The sequence below is a fragment of the Macadamia integrifolia genome, chromosome 10, assembly GCF_013358625.1.
Source record: "Macadamia integrifolia cultivar HAES 741 chromosome 10, SCU_Mint_v3, whole genome shotgun sequence".
NCBI lineage: Eukaryota > Viridiplantae > Streptophyta > Magnoliopsida > Proteales > Proteaceae > Macadamia > Macadamia integrifolia.
In genome coordinates this window covers 22,024,977-22,048,617 of record NC_056566.1, presented here as the reverse complement: position 1 = coordinate 22,048,617, position 23,641 = coordinate 22,024,977, and the positions used below count along the sequence as shown (strand labels likewise).

At 38.0% G+C, this 23,641-nt stretch overlaps 1 protein-coding gene across 8 annotated transcripts; it reads right to left on the bottom strand.

Annotated features, from left to right (window-relative positions):
* Window positions 1-757: 757 nt before the first annotated feature.
* LOC122091535 (protease Do-like 2, chloroplastic) lies at window positions 758-23,247 on the bottom strand. Of its 8 annotated transcripts, none has more exons than XM_042661549.1 (23): window positions 22,905-23,066; window positions 22,170-22,325; window positions 21,639-21,658; window positions 21,519-21,538; window positions 17,244-17,297; window positions 15,605-15,678; window positions 15,404-15,467; window positions 14,507-14,551; window positions 13,722-13,829; window positions 12,209-12,286; window positions 8,481-8,547; window positions 8,237-8,295; window positions 7,916-8,015; window positions 6,410-6,489; window positions 4,215-4,271; window positions 3,631-3,734; window positions 2,617-2,704; window positions 2,429-2,514; window positions 2,231-2,255; window positions 2,044-2,115; window positions 1,692-1,742; window positions 1,543-1,603; window positions 758-1,464 (listed from the first exon to the last, which is right to left on the bottom strand). In XM_042661549.1, the coding sequence occupies exons 1-23, from the start codon at window positions 22,922-22,924 to the stop codon at window positions 1,220-1,222; spliced, it is 1,734 nt and encodes a 577-aa protein (XP_042517483.1). In that variant the 5' UTR covers window positions 22,925-23,066; the 3' UTR covers window positions 758-1,219. The 8 variants fall into 8 exon arrangements, 6 of the variants coding, with proteins under 6 accessions (XP_042517483.1, XP_042517484.1, XP_042517481.1 ...); XM_042661550.1 differs by having other exon boundaries at window positions 22,170-22,322; XM_042661547.1 differs by lacking the exons at window positions 21,519-21,538; window positions 21,639-21,658 and having other exon boundaries at window positions 22,905-23,242.
* Window positions 23,248-23,641: the final 394 nt, after the last annotated feature.

Below are 23,641 nucleotides of genomic sequence, written 5' to 3'. Positions count from 1 at the left end.
CATATAAAAATAAATAATTCAATTCAAAGTTAAACTTTACATCCATTTCACTAAAAATTTTAAAGGTAAAGATGTTTGGATAAAAAATTATAAAACATAAGAAACCGTTTATAAATGGGTTGAATTTTAATATATGAAACCATTTATTAAATAATTTGGTTTTGATTTTACTTAAAAAAATTTACATTCAACCGAATCGAACCATTTAAACCAGAATCAAACCTATTAACACCCTTAACTACTAGGGGTGTCAAAAGCCAACACATACTGGTTGGACCGAACAGAAACAACCAAAACCAGACTGAAATCAAACCCTTATTTGAGGCAGTTACGGATTTGGATTTTGGAAACCGGTACACAACCCAACGATAAGAGGAAGACAAACATTAAGACCAATTGAAACCATCCCAAAGAACCTGTTAAGCCAACCAATAAAAAACCCAAGACTGAACCAAACCAAATCTTACTTTAATGGCTCAGCTTCAATTGGCCGGTGCATGCCATATAACACCCGTAGTCCTGGGCCTCCTGGCATTACACCTTGAAAAAACAACCCCTCCCTCTCCCTACACAGCCACCTCTCGGTCCTCCATCGAGTCCATCCTAATAAAAGAGAAGACCATGAAGCTCAAGCCTGGGTTCAATGGTACTGACCGCCTCACATGGCCAAGAACAATTGGGTTGGTGGTCAAACCTCTATCTATCAAGGGCATGAAGCGTGATAGTCCATGTAAGGCCAACCTAATAAAAATCCATAAACAGTAAAAACTTTAATGGTCCTCATTTTACATAACAATTTCCATGTGTTCAATTCACAAAGAAGACAGAAATCTTTCATGGCCAGCCCAAGCCTGTCTTCTGCCCAACTGTAACACTAAGACTTCCCTACATTGGGGGCAACATATATTTTTAGTAATCAATAAAGTCAACCAGTTACACTGTGGATGAACCTTCGTAAGAAACAGATATTCTATTATTTGAACTTGAATTCTGATTGTTGACTCAAAAAATGCTTCCAAGGACCTGCCACCATCAGGCCCCCATGGATTTATGTTCCGATCCGATGGATTAAAACATGAGATAACCCAAGATGAATAATGTGACTCAAATTGTGGCACAATGGATGATTCAAATCCTGGTGTTGTATCTGTCCCTCTGAAGATGGGACTTTGCCGCCCAAATACTGTCAAACTAATCTGGCTCAATGTGAATTTTATTCTCATGCCCAAAGAAGTCCATCGAACCCAAGTTCCAAATTGGATACAGGGCTGTCGCCAATGGCACGATTCGTTTCTTGGTCACATTCTGATGAATCCAGATATGGTTCCAACAGATCTGAAGACCTCTCGGAGGGAATCCCATAACCTTTGAGAATGCAAGGAGTGGCGACAGTAGCAGCCTCCCGTTCCAAGACCGCAAGGAAGTTGTCTTCGAACTCGAAGACTAAATACTTGTCCTTGCATGCTAGCAACAGCATAGAGACAACAGTGAGTATTAGATATCAAAAAGAAACCAGCCAGGAAAAATGCTGCAGGAACTTACAGTCAACAAGATATGCCAAGTGCCGTATGTTTTTTATTGGAGTCCCATTGAACTTTAAAACCTGACATTTTTTATATGTATTATTCTTTTCATCCTCTAGCCACATCAATTTCGTAAAACGTAAAACATAGTGGGAGTTTGGGACTTGCCTGCTGATTGCTCATATCCTCATAACCAATGTTCACTTCATTTGCTAAGACCTATGCAAGAGGAAGGGGGAAACAGGCAAATGACTATTACTAGGAGTTTACCAAAATATATATATATATATATATATATATATATTACTAGGAGGACAAACCAACAATTTGAAAAATCCCTATGCAGAATACAAAAGAGTACTACTTTTTCTCATTCGTTGAAAATAATTGAGATAGCAAAAGTTTCCAAATGTTTCCCACTAACAAAAATATAATAAGGAGATGAAGAGACAGGTTCAGTCGTGTGAAAGCCCATATACATCTTAATGACATGCAAACTTTTGAAGATGGTGTAACTAACTTGTGAGAGGATCACTATCTGTTCTCCTTTGAACTTGGCCAATGAGTACCGTGCCTTCACCAATAATTTCAACTGACAAAAATATTGAAAAAAAGAAAATACTCATTGGACAAATATGAATTAGGCCAATTAGTCACACTCAACATTGTTGTAGAAGGTGAAGGTTTTCTGTACTGTTACAACTTACCCCTATTGTGTCTTCACATTCCTCACTGTTCAACAAAACAAGTTGGTTAGAGATATTTTCAACAGGATGTCACTTTTTCTCTGGTATACATCTGCCCAATGCTATCAGCACTTGAAAACCCAAAGGTAACAGAAAATGCTATCATTACTTGAAATCACAAAGGTAAACAGACTGCTAAACACCAGGATCAAAACATACGCAATAAGAGGCTCTGAGAGCGGCGTGAACACCAGTCCAGCAATAATCAGATAAGAAGGTTGGCCTCCATCAATGTGATAAGGGACCTATAAGGCATTGCCAATATAATTAACAACTCAAATGGAAATATAATGAAGAAACACTATCGCCACATAATTGTAGTGTGAAAAAAGCTGCTAATGGCATACCAAATGCACCCGTGGATTTAGGACTGTCTGAACTTTCATAAAAGTCCCTTTTCGAATAATACCAAGCTCTGCCACATCACCCGCAAACCTGATCATTCAAACATAATTTGATCCAAGATCCTGCATTACTTTGATCTTCAGATAAATGACAGCAGCAAAATTAAAGAACTGAAACTGGAGAAACTATTTACAAATTTGAATAAGGAACATCTACAAAGTAGTAAAAGAGGAATCTTAATTACACTTTGAAATGACTCCAAGCATGCCAATATGCCTTGAAGTGTGGAGCACATTATAAAGGTGGAACTAATTTCTGCGTAGAAAAATACAATACCAGAAATTTGACAGGATTATATGGACATCCATTCTGTGGTCTTCCTTCTGCACTGTTCACCATTTTATTTGAAACTCAAAACAAACTAAATTAAAATGGTTACCAAGATGAATGAGTTGGTTTCTTCCCAGGTGAAGGCAGTTAGGCAGTTGCATATTCAGTCAGGTGTCCCTAGATGATGCCTAGGTAATGAAAAGTTTACCAAAAGGTTATTTGATAAGCTTTAAACAAAGTGTACAAAAAGAGAGTAGTCAAAGCACAAGATCTTCCAGGTGAGACGAATTAAAACTCCTCTTGTTAGGCATGAGAACCAGATGTAACTGTTTGCTCCAGCTGGACCATTTAATGCCCAAGTCCTTACAAACATAAATGGAGAAAATGAAGATGATTGCTTTTCTAACATTATATAGTTTCTTTACTGATGAAAACAAAATAGAACCAAATAAATAAATAGAAGGATATGGAGTAGTAGTGCAAAAGATAAGAACAAAAACCGAGGACCAGATGAGCAAGGTCAAGGAAACAAGAAAAGGAGTGACCTACTGTAGTAATGATTTCAAACATGCACGACTGAAATTTTGCGCACATAATATTTCCATAGACAAACAGAAAAGTAAATCAGCTAATATTTAAAATGTATTTAAGACTCTACTTTAAAATACAGTTCATAGGACCTTTACTTTTGACTTATTAGGTAGCGGAATGCAATGCGCTCAGTTGATCGAAATGGCACAGTTCCTTCACTCCCTACATGAACATCATTAAAGCTTACGATCACGTCCCCCTGGAGAAACACAATATCTACAAGAATTACTTTGCAAGTTTTAGGATAAAATTTCTCTAAATATTACATATTTGAGCATCCATAAACAGATTTAAAGAAACTCAACGAAAATGCAAGGTTAAAGGAGAGAAATCTGTACGAATTATTAAAACATCAAACTTGATTATTGGTAATAATAGATGGAGCAGAAAATGAATGAAACAATTGGCAAACTCAAAGTAACTTCCTTTTTGTGGATTACTAACAACCTATTCCTCCTGGATCCCACCTTCATGAAGAAGCATAGTGTAGCACTGTAGCCATCGTTTACAATTGGATATTAAATGACTGTGATCCTGACAGTTAGATTTATTAGGGTGTGAAACACTTGAGTTATTAGGGTACCCTACATACAATGTAACAGTTCCCTTCCCTACAGTTGTGTTTACTGATTATTGTTGCCACAGAGATCCTAACTGGAGTTAAAAATAGCCTGCTTACCTCTTTCAAAACATTATTTGCATCAGAAGTGGGCTCAACTCTCCGTACCAGAACACCCTGCAGCAGAAGTCATGGACAGGAACCATACAAGGATTAGAAAACTCAACAGATACAGTGATGATGATCTCCACATGAATGTAGGAATAAGGAATTGCACGCACAACACGCACTTATCCCAAAAAATAGAAGAAATTTACATTATATTCTAGAGTACATTTTTGTGCTCTATGATAGCAATATTTAGATTCTAGTAAAAGAAAATCTTTGCAAACTTCAAGCATGGTTCACATTAAATACAAAAGAAATCTCTCCTCACTACCACTTGTCAAGCACGTATCTCTTTCATCAAATAAATTTATCATGTACTCTCTGAAACCTAAAATGTGAAGCTAAGAAATCACAATCATATGCTAAAACATGTAAAATAGCCATAATGCAGCTGCCTTCCCTTGTAGTTTGACCATACAAGTCCCACTTCACATTTAAGCACCGTTTAACAGTCATTTGTTGGCCATGGCCGGTAACAACACATTGTGGGCACGTAGGCAGTGTGTGGCCTTAAGTGCAGAGAGAGAGAGAGCAAGAAATGACTGTGTGGGGGTGACTAAGTGAGGTAAGAGTAGCTCAAAGAGTATAGTGAAGTATATTATAAAGTTCAGAGTAGTTAAGAGCATATAGAGAAAATATCATAAAGTTGACAGTGGCTGCAGAAAGTGTCTAGGTGTACATGAGTGTACATATACAAAGGATTTCGAGGAGTTTAAGCTTTGCTCTGTTAAGAATTCACTGAGTTAGATAAAATGTGAGTTTTTATAGTTGTCCAACTATATCAAATGAGCTTATCTCAATGATATTCGTAACCTGTAGATTGTTACTCTTTGAAGAGTGCCCTTAAGCATCTGAAGTCAAGGATTCCATGCTCACTCTCAGAGCATGAATTCAAGGACCGCGAATAAATGTACCCTCATCAGAAGGATTAGATCAATAAGGTCTGGCCTCAGGTTGGTCTGCATTGGTGACTTGGTGCATGGCTTTGGTGAGTAGAGTGGCTTAATGGGAATGGCAAGTTTGAGTGGCACACCAGAGGTGTGCTTGGGGATTAGGTGTATGTTGAGCAAATAAGGTATGAGGTGACCAGCTGTTACATAACATTTCCCTACCCCCTTTTTATTCCCCTCCCGGGGGGGTGGTTACTTTTGGCAAATGACCACATGCTTAACATCCATCTTGAAACTCGAAAGTAGAGAAGTGCTGGACCACCCCTTGTGACCTGGCATTACCCACTAAACAAGCAAGCCAAGCATGACCTTTCGGAGGTGGGAGGTGTGGGTATCGGCAAAAAAATGTATTTTATTGCCAGGGTCCAAAAGGAGACACATATAACACAGTCCTACTGTATCTACACAACTATGTGCAAGCAAATACAAAAAATGCACACTTAATATATATAATTTTGGGGGGTGGGGGGGAATCTTGTTTGAACTGTGCCGGAGGAGAACCAAAATCTCTCTCTGGGATTCAGCATGCTGTTGAACACCATAGAGTAGTGATTCATCAAACAAAGCAAAAAACGTTGGGTACTGACTGAAGCCTACATTGGAAGCTAGCATTTGTGTTTGCCATTGATTAAGCATATGCATTATCTGTGGCAGCACAGGCTATGCAGATTGAGCCCTCCCAAAGCTTGCAAGCTTAAGTAGGTTTGCGCCCAAGCATGTGAATGTCTTGGGAGCTTTAAGGTACTAGATGAAGAGGTCTACAATCACTACATAGACTACATAGATACCTATATCTCTGCGTAATATGTGCCTCTGCCTTTCCCCTCTTTCTTCTTCAAACGTCAAGGACCCAAAACTTCCATTTTCCTCTCCCATTGCTCCTCCATCCTTTGTAAGTTACTGTAACTTACCTGACATTTCACAAAAGAAACCCACCACCCCACTACAACCCCAGATCCCCACCCTGCCCCCTTTGAACCTCAATCCGCTGTATGTCATCCAATCTCTCAAGAAAGATCATATACCAACAATAAACCGACAAATAATATAGATTACCAAAACTATGCATGGAATCGGCAAAAAATGTGTTGAGCACCTTCTCTAAAAGTTCTATTACTTACGTCATATAAAGAGGAAAAGGAATATTTACATTTGCAAATTTCACAAAATGGGTGTCAAGCTTGGCTTGGAACGTACCTCATTAGATTGCACTTTTAAGCATGCACGTAGTGCTGGATTCTCCAACTTTTGCAGTAAGACTCCAAGGCAAGGGAATCCTGAAAGTTAATGAAGATGAATTGGAAAGAACAGTAAATTGATTCATATCTCATATCTCCAGGATATAATTTTTTTTTTTTTGGGGGGGTGGGGGTGGGGGTGTGGGGGGGTGGGGAGAGGAGATTTGATGGAATAAAGCTTTCTTAATGCATGAAAAGTGCCTCTTCCTAACAGAAAAGATATGATGATTCTGCACCCCCACACAAAATCACTAAAGGCATTTCTAGGTGTTTAGAACCTTAAGACTATATGCAATAAAGTAGACAGTATGTTAGGACTATTATGTATTCACCCACCCCTTTTTTCATTTCTTTTTATTTGATATAATTTTAACATGACAAGTTTCCTTTGCCTCCCACCCCCCAATAAAAAAAAACACAGCAACAAAGAGGAAATTCAACGAAAAGGAATGGAAAGAGAAAGAAAAAGAAGGCTCTAAGCACCTCGTCGACACAAAAAAATAACTGAAAGAAAGCAAGAGATCTACGAACCAGCTCCTAAGACACATGGGGACTCGAACAATGCCAAAAAAAGGGACTGCCCCATCTGTCCACTAAAGCTGCCACACAAACAACAGACATGACTCAAAATAGACCCTCCCAACATCACCTCAAAGGAAAAGGAAATAAAGTGAAGAGAGGGGGAGAGAGAGAAAGAGTACCACAAGTTGAAGTGGGAAGAGAAAGGCGATGATAAATTAAATAAAAGAAAAGGTGAACAAAGTAGAGAATGTTCATTAATAGTCTTCCACAGAGCATTGACGGAAAAGATTGGAAGGAATGAACTTGGCAAGCAAAAAACAGAAAGGAAATACTCGCAACTCCTGCTTCAGCAAACAAAAACAGAACAACAAAAAGAGTTAAATTGGAATAGCAGGAGAGCAATAAGAAAGAGGAAATGGAGAAGGCATAACTGTATGGAAAAGATTCCTTGAAGTGTTTATCTCCACTGAACATAAACTTAAAGAAAACAGCAGGAATGGACTTGAAGGCTTGTCAATAGAAAACATAAAGGACAGTACAGGAAACTCCTATAAATACCACATATATGTGCAATTCTCTCTAGGCATGAAATGATCCAATGGATAAATTTAATTATGTAGTTCATGACCAGAAGAAAACAAATAAAGGTATAGAAATGATATCAATAAAAAATTTTAACTTTAGAGATCAATTCCAGAATGCGAATAAGAAAAACTAAAAAAACACTAAAGCAATAAACAAACCAAAACGTCCCCACTTCCCCCACTCACATGCCAAAAAAAGTACACATGATAGGAGTACAATTATAACTTTCTCTATCCACATCTGTATAGCATAATAGCATCCTCCTAGTTTGTGAAAGCCTATCTTATAAATATCATGAGGTGTCAAGCATGATGCTTAACCAAAGCACCAAGAAACTAATTCAGGATAAGTTCCTCACCGGTATACTTCCCATTTCTCTCATAGTCTTCCAAGAAATGAGAAACAACCGTCGTGGGAATGACATATCCAATATTTTCAGCTTCTTCAGATCTGTAAACCTAAATGAAATGCCTGGTAAGAAATATGACATACATAACAAAACCACTAAAATCAGTGATTCCCCCATAATACCAGGACCAGAAGAAAATAGAAGAGAACCATCTGTTTGGGACAGAGAACTTATTGCATATCTTATTTCTATGAAATAAGCATTTCCAATGTACACAATATGGAAAATTTTGGAGACAGAGGATGCTGATTCAGTGCACCAGAAATCTACCTGAAATGCCACCCCAATGCACTCCCCCTCATCATTGAAGGCAGGACCACCACTATTTCCTATAATGTGACAATTAACAAGTATAGGAAAAATATGCCCAAAGAATTTGATTAAACGATTAATAAATCATAATCATTTGTCAGATTTTATAAGAGAGCTTGGGCGGGTTAAAAAAATTCAAGATACAGAGTAGGAGAATTAGAAGTTGAAACAAAATGGAACTTAAGTTGGGAGATATAACTACCAGGATTTATTGCTGCATCAATTTGAATACCAAGCAAGTCAGATGACCCAAGAGCATAAGATGTAACCTGGAAAATAAAAACAAGAAGAACCTTGAGATGAATCGGATGCATGAAGTGTTTGTTTCATATATGTTTGTATATGTCTGTGCAGATGAGAAAAGCTGTTAAAGTGTCTAGGTACAATGTATCTAGTAGATTTCGTGTGTAGACGTAGGATAAGGATTGTGACTCATCCTTACCTAACATCCCATATTTGTAATCCCTTCTCATATTATTAATAAAGCTGGTCTTTGTGATATTTGTTAATACTCATTAGTTTGATGCTATCTCCATCGCTATGGCTGAAAGCGATTCTAGCATCACCTTGGGAGGTTCTAGGGGTAGTAAGGTAAGTCATGTAGGGATTCATGGCCATTACCCCACTCTCCATCCGGGACCAACGAAGCTGAATGGATCTTAACCACCTCGCTTGGTCAAGGGCACGTCTATTGACTATACAGGGTAATCATTTCTTAGGTCACTTGACTGGTGACACTCCTATGCTGATTGAGAAGTACTGCCAAAAACACTTGGTTGGCCCACGATGCACTTGTCATGTATTTCATTCCTGATTTGACGGAATCCTCCATCAGTTCAAGTTTTGCATTGATAAGTTCTGCCAAAGATCTCTGGGATGCTGTACAACAAACTTATGCCCAGACGAGTAATTATGCTCAGATTTATGAGCTTAGCCATCAAGTTCGTGATACTTCTCAAGGGGAACTCTCTTTGACTGCCTATTATGCTACCTTGAATGCTCTTTGGTACCCACTGGACTTTTATCATTTTGTCTGGATGGCTTGTACCACAAACACCACAATATTTCAGAATGAGCGGGAAATGGAACGGGTCTATGACTTCCTTACCAGTTTGAATCCGAAACATGACCAAATCTGCATTCAAATTCTCAGCTGGGATAAGGTTCCTGCTTTACTTCAAGACTATATTCTTCTTCAGCATGAAACTCATCGTCGTTCAGTCATGATGCCTAGTATGGTTCCTCCTCGCTCTACTCTGGTGTCTACCTTTGCTAGTTTGGACTTAGTCCCTTGCGCACGAACTCGTTAAGTGTGACTATTGTGGCCGACCTCATCAAATTCACAAGACCTGTTGGAAATTGCATGGTCACCCTCAAGGAGGGAGTCATGGTGGGAAGCAAGGATCTACACACCCCTAGGCTCATCTCTTTGAGACTAGTGACAGCTCTCTGCTTGGACCTGCTCCTTCTACATTGACTTCATCTTCTACTACGCCTTTCTCTTTGGATCAGTTACAAGCCATACAGCGAGTGATGTCTCAACTTGGGACTCCGGCCTCACACCTCGCCTTGCCCCTGCTTCCCACCTTACCTTGCTTAGTCAAGTATTTTTCATGTATCTTCTGGTTCTAGTTCCTCTTGGCTTCTGGATTCAGAAGCCTCAAACTATATGATTAGTTCCTCTAACTTGTTCTGTCGCTACCTCACTTGTTCGAGTAAGGACAAAGTTCGGGCTGCTAATAGATCCTTATCCTCCATTTTTGGTAAAGGTTCCGTCAAATTCTCTCCTACTATTTCCCTATCTTCTATTCTTCATGTTCCAAATTTATGTGCCAACTTATTTCTATTTACCGTCTTACCGTTAAACTAAATGTTGTGTCTCATTTTATTCTACCCACTGTCTTTTTTAGGATTTGGTGATGGGAGCGATGCTTGGATTATGGTAGGGTATGGGTTGAGCCGTATTATCTAGAACTCGCCCCCTACTACTGCGTCACCACCTTTTTTTGCTCATACTCTATGTGCTGACAATGTTCTTCAGCAAGTGCACCTCTGGCACCAACATCTTGGTCATCCCTCCTTCATTCTTTATGTTTAATGTTTCGTTCTATAATAAATCCAGATAATTTTCATTGTGAAACTTGTGAATTGGCTAAACATACATGTATTTCTTATCCCCCCCACTTTGGATAAATGTGAAACACTTTTTTCTGTTATTTATTTAGATGTGTGGGGACCTTCTCGCATTGTTACATAGGATGGTTTCCGTTGGTTTATTTCTTTTATTAATACGTTTGACTTGGGTTTATCTTCTTCAACATTAATCTAAAGCATTTACTTGTTTCCACTCATTTCTTATCATGATCCGAACCCAATTTGATGCCAATGTTCGGATCCTTTGTAGTGACAATGGCTTTGAATATATTGATGCTAGCTTTCGCAAGTACATTGATGACCAGGATATTCTTTTCCATACCTCTTGTATCCCTATGTATCCCTAAGTGGAAGAACTGTCACCTTCTTGACATTAACCGATTCCTTTCATTTACCATAAACATTCCCGGATGTTATCCCTCATTGCAGCCTATCTCATCAACAGGTTCCCCCCCAATGTTTTGAATTTCCATACCCATGTTAGTCGTCTCCCAGATCCCTGTGCCTTCCGTTGTATCTTCCTGGGTTACTCTCCTTCCCAGAAGGGCTACAAGTGCTACCATCCTCCCTCTCAAAGCCTTTTTGTTACCATGGATGTTACATTCCATGAGTCAGAATCTTATTATCAATCACCTCTTAAGAGGGAGAATGCCATGCCAGAGCTTCCTCCAAGTCCTTTTGTTATTGACATTGTTCGTCTTGAGGGGGAGCCACCTCTCACAGACAGTAGTAAGAGGGAGAGTATTCCCAAGAATGAATTGCTTACATATTCTCACCAGAAGAAATAGCCTAAGAAATACCTACCACATCCATCAATGCTCTTGGATCTACCCCCTTCATCTCAGTCAGGTAATACGGATACTCTCATTGTTATTGCGAAACTAATATTCCTATTGCTATTAGGAAAGGAGCTAGGAATGTACTAAATATCCCATTTTTAACTTTGTTTCCAATGAGTACTTGTTTCTGTCCTATCGGGCCTTTTCCTCCTTGTCTTTTGTTTCTATTCCACAGGGTTGGAAGGATGCAATAAATTGAACCTCGGTGGAAAGGTGCTATGATTGAAGATGCAGGCTTTGCGAGAGAATAGTACTTGGGAGCTTGTTCTTTGTCCAAAAGGAAAGAAGCTAGTAGGATGCAAATGGGTTTTCACAGTGAAACATAAGTCAAATGACACCATTGAAAAAGACAAGGCCAGGTTAGTTGCTAAGGGCTTCACTCAAATCTATGGCGTCGATTACCAAGACACCTTCGCTCCAATGGCCAAAATGAACTCAGTTCTTACCTTGTTGTGCTGCCAACCTTTGGTGGAATCTCCAACATTTAGATGTGAAAAATGCCTTTCTAAATGGCGATTTGGAAGAAGTCTATATGAATATTCCCTCAAGTTTTGAGTCATCATCAAACACCAGGAAGTGTGCAGATTAAAGAAATATCTTTATGGTCTAAAGCAGTCTTCATAGGTCTGATTTGGCCGGTTCCTCAAAGCTATGCAGAAATTTGGTACAAACAGAGCTAGGCCAATCATACCTTATTTGTCAAACATAATGATAACTAAGATTATTGCTCTTGTAGTTTATGTCATGATATAGTGGTGACAAGAAATGATGATATTGAAATCTCCAAAATAAAATTGTGCCATATCATCCAGGTAGAATTGCTTCGTGCTCATGACAATGAAACAAGAAATTCCAGCTGCAACAATAAATGGATGAAGAATGCAACTTATAAGTCAAAGAAATACAAAATCAAAACTGAAAACACATCTGACCAAACCTCTATTCGTGAAACCACTCCTTTTGTAACTGATATGGTGTCTCCTCCGAATGGGTAGCCAACAACAGTTACTGCATCCTGCCATTCAGGAGGAATCATCTTAAATGTGCAGAAATTATCACTAGATAAAGGTATGTAGCATCATAATATAAATATTTTATGACAAGGCCAATAACAATGAATTGGAGTTGCAGCAGGCAATAGGAATCATTGCATTATGAACTTCAATTCCATTACTCTAAATTCTAACCAATTCACTTCTAATGCTTCCATGTCCATCTAGAAAATAGGAAGTGTGCATGGCTAAGCCTTCGCAGAAATTTAGTAAAATTCATGGCCAATTTTCCATCATTAGTACCAATCACAAACAGACAAACTTGCAAAGCATTTGAATATAAAACTACAAGAAGTTAGGCGTCACAAAATAGTGAAATGCTCAATGAGAGATACTAGGGGTAACACCAATATGATTTGTTTATATATTAACATCTTACAAATATTGAACTGTTTCAATTAAATTTCATGTTCAAAGTGAAACAAGAAATAAAATGGTTTCGTATAATTATTATCCAGTGTCATATTGTGATAATGACAAAAAAAAAAATTTAAATAAATAAATAAATAAAATAATCCCTAAATCATTGATTACCACACTTTCAGTTTACTTAGAGAACTTTTATGGTTAATCTTCTCATATTTCAGCACAGTATTAAATTGATTATTATAATTCTACCACTTCTTTCTTTCTCTTTTTGAAGGGCAAGAGAGAGGAACTATTATTACATCACTCTATGAGCACGAATTCATAATTGAATTCACCATCACATTAACAAAAACAGTGGCCATGTCTTCAGAGGTACCGTTTGAGGTGGAAACTACAAATTTATATTTCTTAGTAATTTTCACACAAAATCCTCATGTTAACAAAAAAATATTTGAAACATATGTAAGAAACCACCCTTCAAATAGGTAACAAGCAAACACATCTTATGGCAGGATGTCTAAGACCACGGCTCCATAATTGTTTTGAACAACACATTAACCAAAACAGTGGTCGTATCTTCAATGGCACTGCCCGAGTTGAAAACTACAAATTTATACCGTTTAACTATTTTTCTCAAAACCTTTTCCCTTGTAAGCAAAAGTATTTTGAAAGCATAAATGAGGAGTTTAAAAGTGAAACCATCTTACAACAGCGTATGCAGAGCAAGTTTCTTAACTGATTAACTTAATTTCATGTAAGATAAACCCATCTCAAAATAGAAGTTAATCACATGTTCAGATTGACTAATCACATGTTCCTAGATGGATTGCAGCTAAATCCTTTCTTTCCAAATGATGAAGCATAGTATTCAAAATTACTTTTCTTTGATAGTAATTGATTAAGTAATTTAACAAGTGCCTGCAATCAAGCTTGTGGAGGTTGCTGTGCTTGAAAGTAGAGGTTTTCTTAGTTGTCTTGAGAACATATACTAAAATATTTACAACTACCAGAGGAGAATAGGATAAAAACCTGAAGGCGTGGAAGTCGCCCAAAACGGAGTGGCTCAGCTCCTTTCCAGAATTCCTCACTTTCTACCGAAAGCAAAGCAATATCACATTCAACACCTCTAGCTAAAACCTGTACATGAGATCACTCAAGAAATAGTTCATGATAAATTTAGTTCAATAACCATTATAATCTCAAAGATAGATCTAGAACAACCTCCCAAACTTCTACAACAATGATAGCATAACAACATGGGTCGGCAGCAACCCAAGCTTGTCTTGAAACCTTGTTTAGCTGGGGATCGTAACCTAGACAAAACTGGTTCAACCCTAGACCCAGATCAAATAACAACAGGATGGATCGAAAAATCAAGAATAGTGCAACATTCAATTAATAGGAACAACAGTTTTAATTTCCAGTCCTGCTTAAACACAGCTCAACAAAGATCCATTAAACCTAAATATAGTTGATCAGACGACTAGACAAATCCTATTCACTATTTCAGCCCCTTTAGAGCCATAGTGCTACTGCTTCAACACATTTTAAAAGCTAAAAGAATAGTAAGTAATCAAGACTTAATAAAACAGGAGTCACGTTCCATATTGATCTATTGGAACTACAGTTTCAAAAAAGAGAGATGCAAGTGGAAGAGGTAATTTCAGAGGATGTGAGTTTAGAAATTGATTGAAATTTTATTATTTGAGAAAATACTATAGAAACCGCATACGCATACTGTTGGGACAGGACTTATTTGAGTCGAGTACAATACAGAGTAGAAGGATTAACTCAAAAATACACTATGTAGATACCTTTGCCATAAATTTTGTGTCATCTCCTCTTCTCTTCACTTTGACCTGCAATCACTCAATGCATTACATGATCATCATAGAAAATTAGTATTCTGTGAAAACAATCAGCACATGAAGACATGTTGAACATGGTCATGATCATCATTCTGTCAATAGGGAATTGAGTGCAGTCACTTCATCAAGTACTAGCAAATTAGGCAAGTGAAAAACTAAAATATCTGCTTTGAGGGGAATAATTCCAGTTTCCAACTTGAGATTGTCATCAATGTGCCTTTCTAGTGGAAGAATTTATAACCTTTCTTGATCCATGTAGAAAGGTTAACACAGGTGCACATTTATTGAGGTGCTGGTTTCACACACTCAAGTGGAGCAATTGGTCAACAAAGGTGCTGACATCATCTGTACAGAGTACAGACTGATAATGAAGGTGACACCTTGTGGCTTCAACAGGCTTGCCATAAACTCCAATTGGATCAATTAAAGCTCCGAAACCAAGCTAAAATATGCGGTTTGCAGATCTAGGGTTTGAATGATGGAATATGAAAAAGAATGAAATAAAGAATGAAAATGTGGAAAAGAGAGATTTTATCGCAGGTTCCACTACAACTCTTAAAGGAGAGTAAACATTGGATTTGGGGAAATAACAAGGACAAACACCTATATCTCACACTCTATGACAGTCTGACCTCCCAAGTACAATTGTGATAAATATACCCTTTTGCAGATGAGTCGTCTACTTAAGTATGCAATATCCTGTCCACTGGAGGGATTTGATTGATAAACAGGGGTTGTCCTACCCTGATAGTTCAGATCGGGTATCCACCCACAACACAAAAAGATCCCTAATCCCAACCACAACATGGTGATAAACAAGAGAGAAAACTTGTAGAAGATTACCTGTGTATAATGTTCAACACAATGCGCATTTGTCAAAAGTTTTCCATCCCCAATCATAAAAGCACTGCATAACCAATAACAGCTCAGCAAATACTCCCACTGCTACAACACACTACACAATAATAATCATAGAAGATTGACAAGCCCAAAAAGGAAAAGAATCCACCAAGAACAACTAACAGCCAAGAGTTCAAGACATGCCTGCCTGTACTTGTATATTGTCTCTGTTTTTGCCAGGGAAGGGAATAGTCAGGTGCTGTATGAGTGCAATAAACCTAGACCAAATATCAACAAGCATGAAAGATTAGCAATAGATAATGGCAATATGAATGGAAAGGTAATAGATATTGCATCTTTAGGTGAATGACATTCTTGGAGCACCTGCATTTTCACATCATGTAAAATCTAGCAATAACATTTGAACATAAAAAGAGATGAAGTCCCATTATTTGCAGCTTGAAATGGTTGGACCATCCAGAGACTGATGGTCTTGCAAATCTAACTTGCCTCCACTACGTGATTCAATGGGAGAATGGACCTCAATTTCCATCACATATACATGTTATATCTCTTCCTCTTTTTTAAATTCATACAAGAAGCACACTATACCACACAAGGCTCAGAAAAAACAAGAGGTAAAAGGGACATTGACTGGAGCCTACATTAAAATTCCACCGGAGTCTCTCTTGATGTTTGTCCCAGACAAACCAAAAACTCTTTAGTCTACACATATTGAAGCCCAGAATATAATTTTTCTCCTTGAATGTAGCACGGTAGCACTCACCCACCACCTGCAAGTAGGTTCAGTATCACTCCTAAAGGCACCCTCATTTCTCTCCGGCCAAATGCTCCATGAAACTGCCACCAGCATTAAAGACCAAGGCTTTATGCCTCTTCTATTAAACCTCTGCTCTCTCCAAGTCACCAATAACCGGTCAAAGGGTGCAGGCACCACCCACAATCCAGACCATAATCCCCCAGCATTATATACATAACCAAAGAAGTGAAATATTTCCTCAACTGTAGCCAATTGAAACTTTCCTTTCTCACCCTCCATATCTTCAAGTGGTACAAATGCCCTTTGATCCAGAATGATTGATCAATGGCCTATCCTAAGGAGACGTATGAATTAGCACTAAGGCCTAATCCTGATTTGATGATTATAACTGCTGCTAGACACATTTTCATAGGTGAGGTCTGGATTCTTAGGGCCCGTTTGATAACGTTTCAAGAAACGCGTTTCTGCCATTTCTGTATCCAGTAACAGCAGAAACAGAGCAAAAAGCGTTTGATAAAACTGTTTCGTTTCACTTATTTTCAGAAATAGAAATAGAAATTTTTACTTATTTATGGTTCAAGAAACGATCCAGGCGAAACAAGTTCAACTTGTTTCGCCGTTTCTGGAAACGACTTGTGGCCATTTTTTCACTGGTTATTATCGACATCTAAAAACATGACTTATCAAACACCTTCAATTCCGTTTCTGTTTCTAGAAACGGAAATTTATGTTTCTACCGTTTCTTGAAATAGAAACGGAAGAAACGTTATCAAACGGGCCCTTAGTTTTCATATACTATTACTGGATTAACATGCTGGTGTGGTTGGGACCATCCTATCATTTGCCTTCACCTAGGATTCTAAGAAAATTCCTATGCCAACAAATAATTTGATTGGATAATCTAAACCACCTGATATGTATATTCTGCCAGATGTAGCATAAGTGAAAGACTGGATGCTTTAAAGCAGAAAATGTAAAAGCAATACAGATTTGAACTGGTCAACAGAATGCACTAACATTGACTATTTAATGCTATTTCCATGAAAAAACTACAAATTATACCTTCACGACAGCATTAAGAAAAGCTGCATCTTGAAGATTGCCCGAGTCACCAACCTGAAAATGCATGCCAAAGGGGTAATCCAAACTTATTATATAGAGAAAACAATGGAAAAGTGATATTTTTTCTGCTCATGAAAAGGTAGAAATAAATAATTACTGTATTAACCCCAAATAATTTTTTCTGCTCATGAAATTGCATGAGTGAAACACCTGTGGGTGAGGCAATCATTTTCAAAAACCTAAAGATAGACAATCATATCATCTCTCCAACATTTGAGTTTTTGCAATCAAGCCACAACCCAGCAAAAAAAAAGAGGATGCAATATGCTGACAATAACTCTCATTTTGCACTTCTTGAAACACTCCCACTCTTGGCATCCTAATAGAGATCGGCTGCGACCAATTCTGTGACAGTGCGCACAGCCATGTGCGTTAGTGTTTCACAAGATTGAAAAGGCACAAATGGAAAAAAGCAGAAATCACTGACCATGAACACTTCCCCATAAAATCCTACAAGCTGCATGGCCAGGTCTCTCATGGTTGCGCGTATTGTAATACATAAAGTAATTGGATTTTTCAAAGACGACCTTTCAAGTCAAAGTTGTCAGGGATTCAGGCATAATTATTTCTGCATATTGGATCCAATCAAGCCTCAAAATCATTCAACCATAAAAACGATTTAAAGGTACACATTTGCACCATGGAATAATCATCCCCAAGTAGCAATGATGTCCTTCATATGCGAAATAGCATAAGAGACACTGTCTAGAAGAGTTAAAGATATGAAGAAAAATAACTCATTCTGAAGAAGAGGCAAGGAAAATAACCCTAATTTCTATTAACCTGTTGAGGTAACCCCAACAAAATGTGCATCAAAGAACTTTGAATTTTGGATTTAGAACAAGTAGTAAGCGAGTTCTGATTATAAATAGGTACAACCATAGAAATTTTGTTACTTCACTAAGATTGAGGCGTGAGAATCTCCTGTCCCTAAAAAAAAATTGTTGATGTGGGAGCATCTCAGGTTTCAAAGGATGTGGGATCATTGCCTGGATTATTTCTGTCAGCTATTTGCGGCACTACTTTAGTAAGGTAAAGACTGGTTCATTGTCATGATTAGGTGCTGTTACTAAATCAGAGACAATATTCAACAGTAATAAGTCAAAAGATCCAAGAGAAGAGATTGCAGGAGAGGAGAAGAAAGAAGAAAAAGAATAAAGGAAGAAAAGATAACAGATCAATAGCGTTCAGAATTCCCTTTATTTTTTATCTGTAGTTTTTACTTTTCTTCATTCAGGAAGCACCTGTTGTAAGTTGCTAAGTTTGTAATTGCAGTGAAAATATCAAGTTGGCATCATACATCACAAAATTAAATATTAATTTAAAAAATTAGGAAATGGTCTTAGGGTTTGAATTTTTAGTAAGTTAGAGATTAGAAGATTTCTCTTTTGTGCAGAGTATGCCATCATGTGCTTGGGAAATGTTAAGTGAAAGAGTTTCTATTTTTTTAAGCATTGTTGCCTTTGTAAAAGGCAAGGTAGCTGACCAGACAAAAGGAGATGGTATGGAGTAGAGACAACTACCTGGAGAAGAGTAATGGCCTCTTATCTCTTCATTTTGTTTAAGGTCTTCTTCTTTTTCTGCAGCAGTTATTGCTGCATTTATCACTGATAAGTAATGGCCACCAGAATTACTAATTTCTGCTATCAATTCTTTACTACAGTAACCCATGAGGTCAATACAAATCCCACACCTCAAGTTACTGCATTTCCCAGTGGTTTCGGTGGCTGGAATCACACAGAAAAAGCATATGTTTTATTCCCTGGTCTGTGATTCTTGCACCCATCCACAGCAGTCATCTTTAAACTGAACAATATGCTGCAATCTGACTATTTCTGTTCGACTTGAAATTGAGGTTCTAAACCACTTTCTTTTTTCCATCCTAGAATTAAAAACCCATTATAGCCACAGAGTCTTTATACTATTCCGTTGTCTTTTAACGCTGACCTGATTTGCTAATATCCGTTATACCTAACCTGAACATTAAAGCTCAATCATTAGAAACTTTAATACTGCTAGGAGTCCTGAAATCTTATAAACAGTACTTTTTTCTCTTCTGTGTTCCGTTAACTGATTACAAGATAGAGTATATTGGTTTGTACTTTCAACTTTTTGGTGTCATCACATCATGCTCCACTATGTTACTACATCAACTACTTTCGTTTTTCCCTACATACCTGAACAGATGAGCCTACGCCACTTAATTTTAGAATATAACAGCTGCCCCTAGCCTAGTCCTCACCTGTCCATCCTTTGCAATTTCTCAATGGGTAATTTACAGCGCCACCCCCTGGAGAATGCCACTACTATAAGAACACCCCTCTGTTTCACCAAATTAGACTTAGACCCCCTATCGTCAGTCACTGTTAAGTCAAGAGTTAAAATGACATTTATACCCTTCTCACTAAAATTCATTTTAGCTCAAATCCTCTTCACCCTACCTATTCTCACCTTCACGGAGACATCAAGCGGAAGCCAGAGAGAGAGAAGACGCACAACGCCACTGTCGGCGATGTTCTTCAACATGTGTAAGCTGTGATCAGATAGATGAACAATACTTGTAATAGGACGACAACAACCACGTAGATGATCGACCGAGGAGACACGATTCTTTCATCTGCCATGTTTTTTATTCGGATACCAAAACATGGAGGAGATCTGTTTCCTCCATATCTGATGACCCATATGACAAGAACCAAGTTGTATTCGCTAGTGGGTCTCTCCACTGGTTGACGTCCAACTGCTTGTATATCCTTGTGCTTGATTTGGATAATAAGGTTTGGGGGAAGATCCCATTGCCAGCTGAAGTAATCGGTCAAGGTGAGAGTGGAAGTAGAGTGGATTTGGGAGGTTCCTTGCCTGTAGTTCAGATTTTGGAAGCATTGATGAGTATATGGGCTTTGAAGATCTATGAGAGAGAGGAATCATGTATGGTGGACAAATTGAGTCTCAGATGTATAAGAGGACTTGCGGCCAGTGTTTTTTCCCGGTTAGTCAGACTGAAGAATTCATGTTAATGGTGACCCAGAAACAGATCTTGTTATACCACCGGAATAGCAGAGTTTGGAAGGAGATGTATTATGTGAATAATGCTTATACTTATCCTTCTGTGGTTCTCAGCCCATACTTTCTAGAGCACAGTTTTCTCTTGTCATCAAGGTGAAGAATAGTCTTGAAGATCTTGTAAATTTTCTTGATAATGGAATTAGACTTCACCTACTGTAAGTTTCATTACTTATGTTGTGTCCTATTTTTCGATGTTCATCTTGTGCATAACATAAGTGTCTTGTGACTCTTGTCTAGAGAAAAAATCAGAAAAAGCAGATGGAAGAACAGAGAAAAATCAGGAAAAAAAAAAATTCCCGAAACTTAGCTCTACTTTCAGCCGAACCAGGTGGAAACACAGAGAAAAAACAAAGGAAGAAGGGAAAAAACCAAACCTTCAGTGATGTATCTGTTCCCGGCGATCCCTCCATAGACCGACGAGAAATATTATCTTATCTTATTGCAAGGGTATTTTAGGTACTTTGTATTTAATAAGGGAATTTTGGTATTTAAAATAAAATATAGTTGCTGACATCAGCATATAAGGTATATTCCTTAACATTGACTGACGGTAGGGGGTCTGAGTCTAATTTGGTGAAATAGAGGGGGTGTTCTTATAATAGTGGCATTCTCCAGGGGGTGGCGCTGTAAATTACCCTTTCTCAATATGAACTCTATATCTTCAATTCCAGCAATGCCGCATACTCCTAGTTACACATAACAGAATCTGTTTTCAGCCACAAAGACCTTACCAAATGGTTGGAGCATTACTTTCACCATTTATTTTTCTATTCATAATTCTAGTGAGGGCCAACTCTTCTGGCATCCTTCTGGCATCGGAGGTGCTTCATATTGATATTGCAGCCAAACATGAATTGTCAATAACATGCACAAAACAATGTATATTGTGCCTACCATGTTGTACCAGGAATACTAAGAAGTCATGTGGATTTCCTGTCAAAAAGCTGTTAGTGTCAAGACTATCAACAGCGTATATAGGTAATGTAGTAGATTTACATCATCTCAGTCATGGCAAAGAATTAAGATTTTTCCATAGGCCTTCTATCCATGTCACAAATTTAGTATTGCAATCCAATCCTTGACAGTGAAACAACTCTAGCTGCATATTATAAAGACGTTCTGCTTTTGCTTTAGATATCAGTTTCTCACCTTCAACAGCTCCCAACACGCTGCAATGCCATCAGATACAACTTCTTTCACTAAACTGGATGTACTGTAGCTGCATATTATAAAGAAGTTATGCTTTTCCTTTAGATATCAGTTTCTCACCTTCAACAGCTTCCAACACGCTGCAATGCCATCAGATACAACTTCTCTCACTAAACTGGATGTAGAGACAAGTAAAGCAAGTGTCTTTCACCTCCAAGCACTAGCATAATGGCCATAGTACATCAAAACACCCCCCCAAAAAGTGTTACAAGTCCTTCCACTAACCGGCTGGAGATAATAGGTTTGAAGTTTGAAAATTTTATTTCCTATGATGATTGGAGCTCAGAAGCTTCGTTATGTGTTATACAAATGCTCAGCCACAACTGTTGAACTATAACTGTCAATATTGCATGCCAATAGAAAATGATGTGGAAATAGAAATGAGCAAGGAAAAATCAGTTCATACTTCCCCCTTTAGGAAATGATCCACTAAAAAATGTGATGAATCAGAAAATCATTAAAGAAAGAAAATGTCTGGCTGAGCTACAATAAAACAATACAACTCTATGAAATCTCCCAACGATCAATGTCTGGCTGAGCTACAATAAAACAATACAACTCTATGAAATCTCCCAACGATCGGTTTCATACCTGTGGCTCCTTAATGTCATACCCAAAACCTTTCTTGTCTTTTCTTTGTACGCCAGGCGATTTAAACGCTGTTGATTTGGTTTTACCCGTCTCCCTTCGAACCCCATCTGGAATTGAATGCCGCCTTTCACCTTTTGATCTTTGTACCAACTTCTTCTTAGAAATGAACACAAGTGCAAAATTAGGATAAGAAACAAAATTGGTTTAACCAATGCTCTCATTAGACGTTCAAGGTTTAGCGATAATTTTACCAATGTGAAACGGGATTAACTCTGCAAATTGAGTGACATAAAAACATATATGATAAAATCAATCAAAATGTGTCTGCTAACTAAATCATTTAGCATGAAGCAAAACACAAGTAGCATTGCTTGCGTTAGGAAAGAGATTTCTTTATCAACTAAGAGACGGTGTAAAAGAATGAAGATGGAGGAGGGGAAACGACACCATTTAGATTGTAGAGCGCATATATCTGAAAGACATTTATAAATAAAACCGCCGAACACCAAGAAGCACAGTATGCAGCACCAAAAAGAAAGAAAAAAAAAATCAATTCTTGAATGTTTTGATCGATAAAACCAACTGTCAACTCCTGTACTAAGCCCTGAATCCCTGACCAACTAACCAATGAAAAAAAATCTTAACAAGGATCAGAACTCCATTGAAACAATTCCAAGCATATAACAATATCAAGATGATAAGATCCATAATGAAATGAGATAGTCTATGGTTTACCTCTTCTCTGGTTTCGCCATTAGAGGAGGGGCCTCTCGTTATAGCTTTCCGTTTGGAATACGTTAATTTATTAACTTTAGGTATATCTGAGTATAAGTTCCTCCGCAAAGTGGCGAAATGGCAGCCAAAATAAGGGATTCGAGAGGCGTCGCTTTGTGTGCACATAGAGAACGAGCAGCTGGCGACTGCCTTTGCCATTGAAGCTGTGTGAACAAATTGAAGTGTTGAGGAACAGGTTAGTTGAAACAGAGAAGATTGAGAGTGGCGACGTAGAGATAGATTCCCTTATCCTTTCCCTCGCAAACTACTGTGCTCGATTAGATTAGCGCTTGGTAATGCGGATCATTAGTCTCTTTACCGCAAGGATGTAAACCCAAACGAATATTATCGTTGGACTGCTTCTCATATTTTACATTCCAATAAACTACTGTAAAAGTGCTTTTAACGCTTTTTGTTCATTAATCCATTCGTTAAAATCGCAATCCTCTATCAGCGACGTTAATCAAGACAAATGTTACAACCCTATTGTTTAATATATATTCACAAGCCAAAAGTTTTTGTGCATGATGATATCATTAAAAAAATAATAATAATAAATAAAATAAAAACGATGCACAAACATCGGATGAGAGATGAAGATAGGATCGAGATCCTCTACGGCCAACGAATCTATGGAGGCTGGTGGAGATGACCTCGGATGCCGATATGTGTTCTGTGACACGTGGACGATCATATCT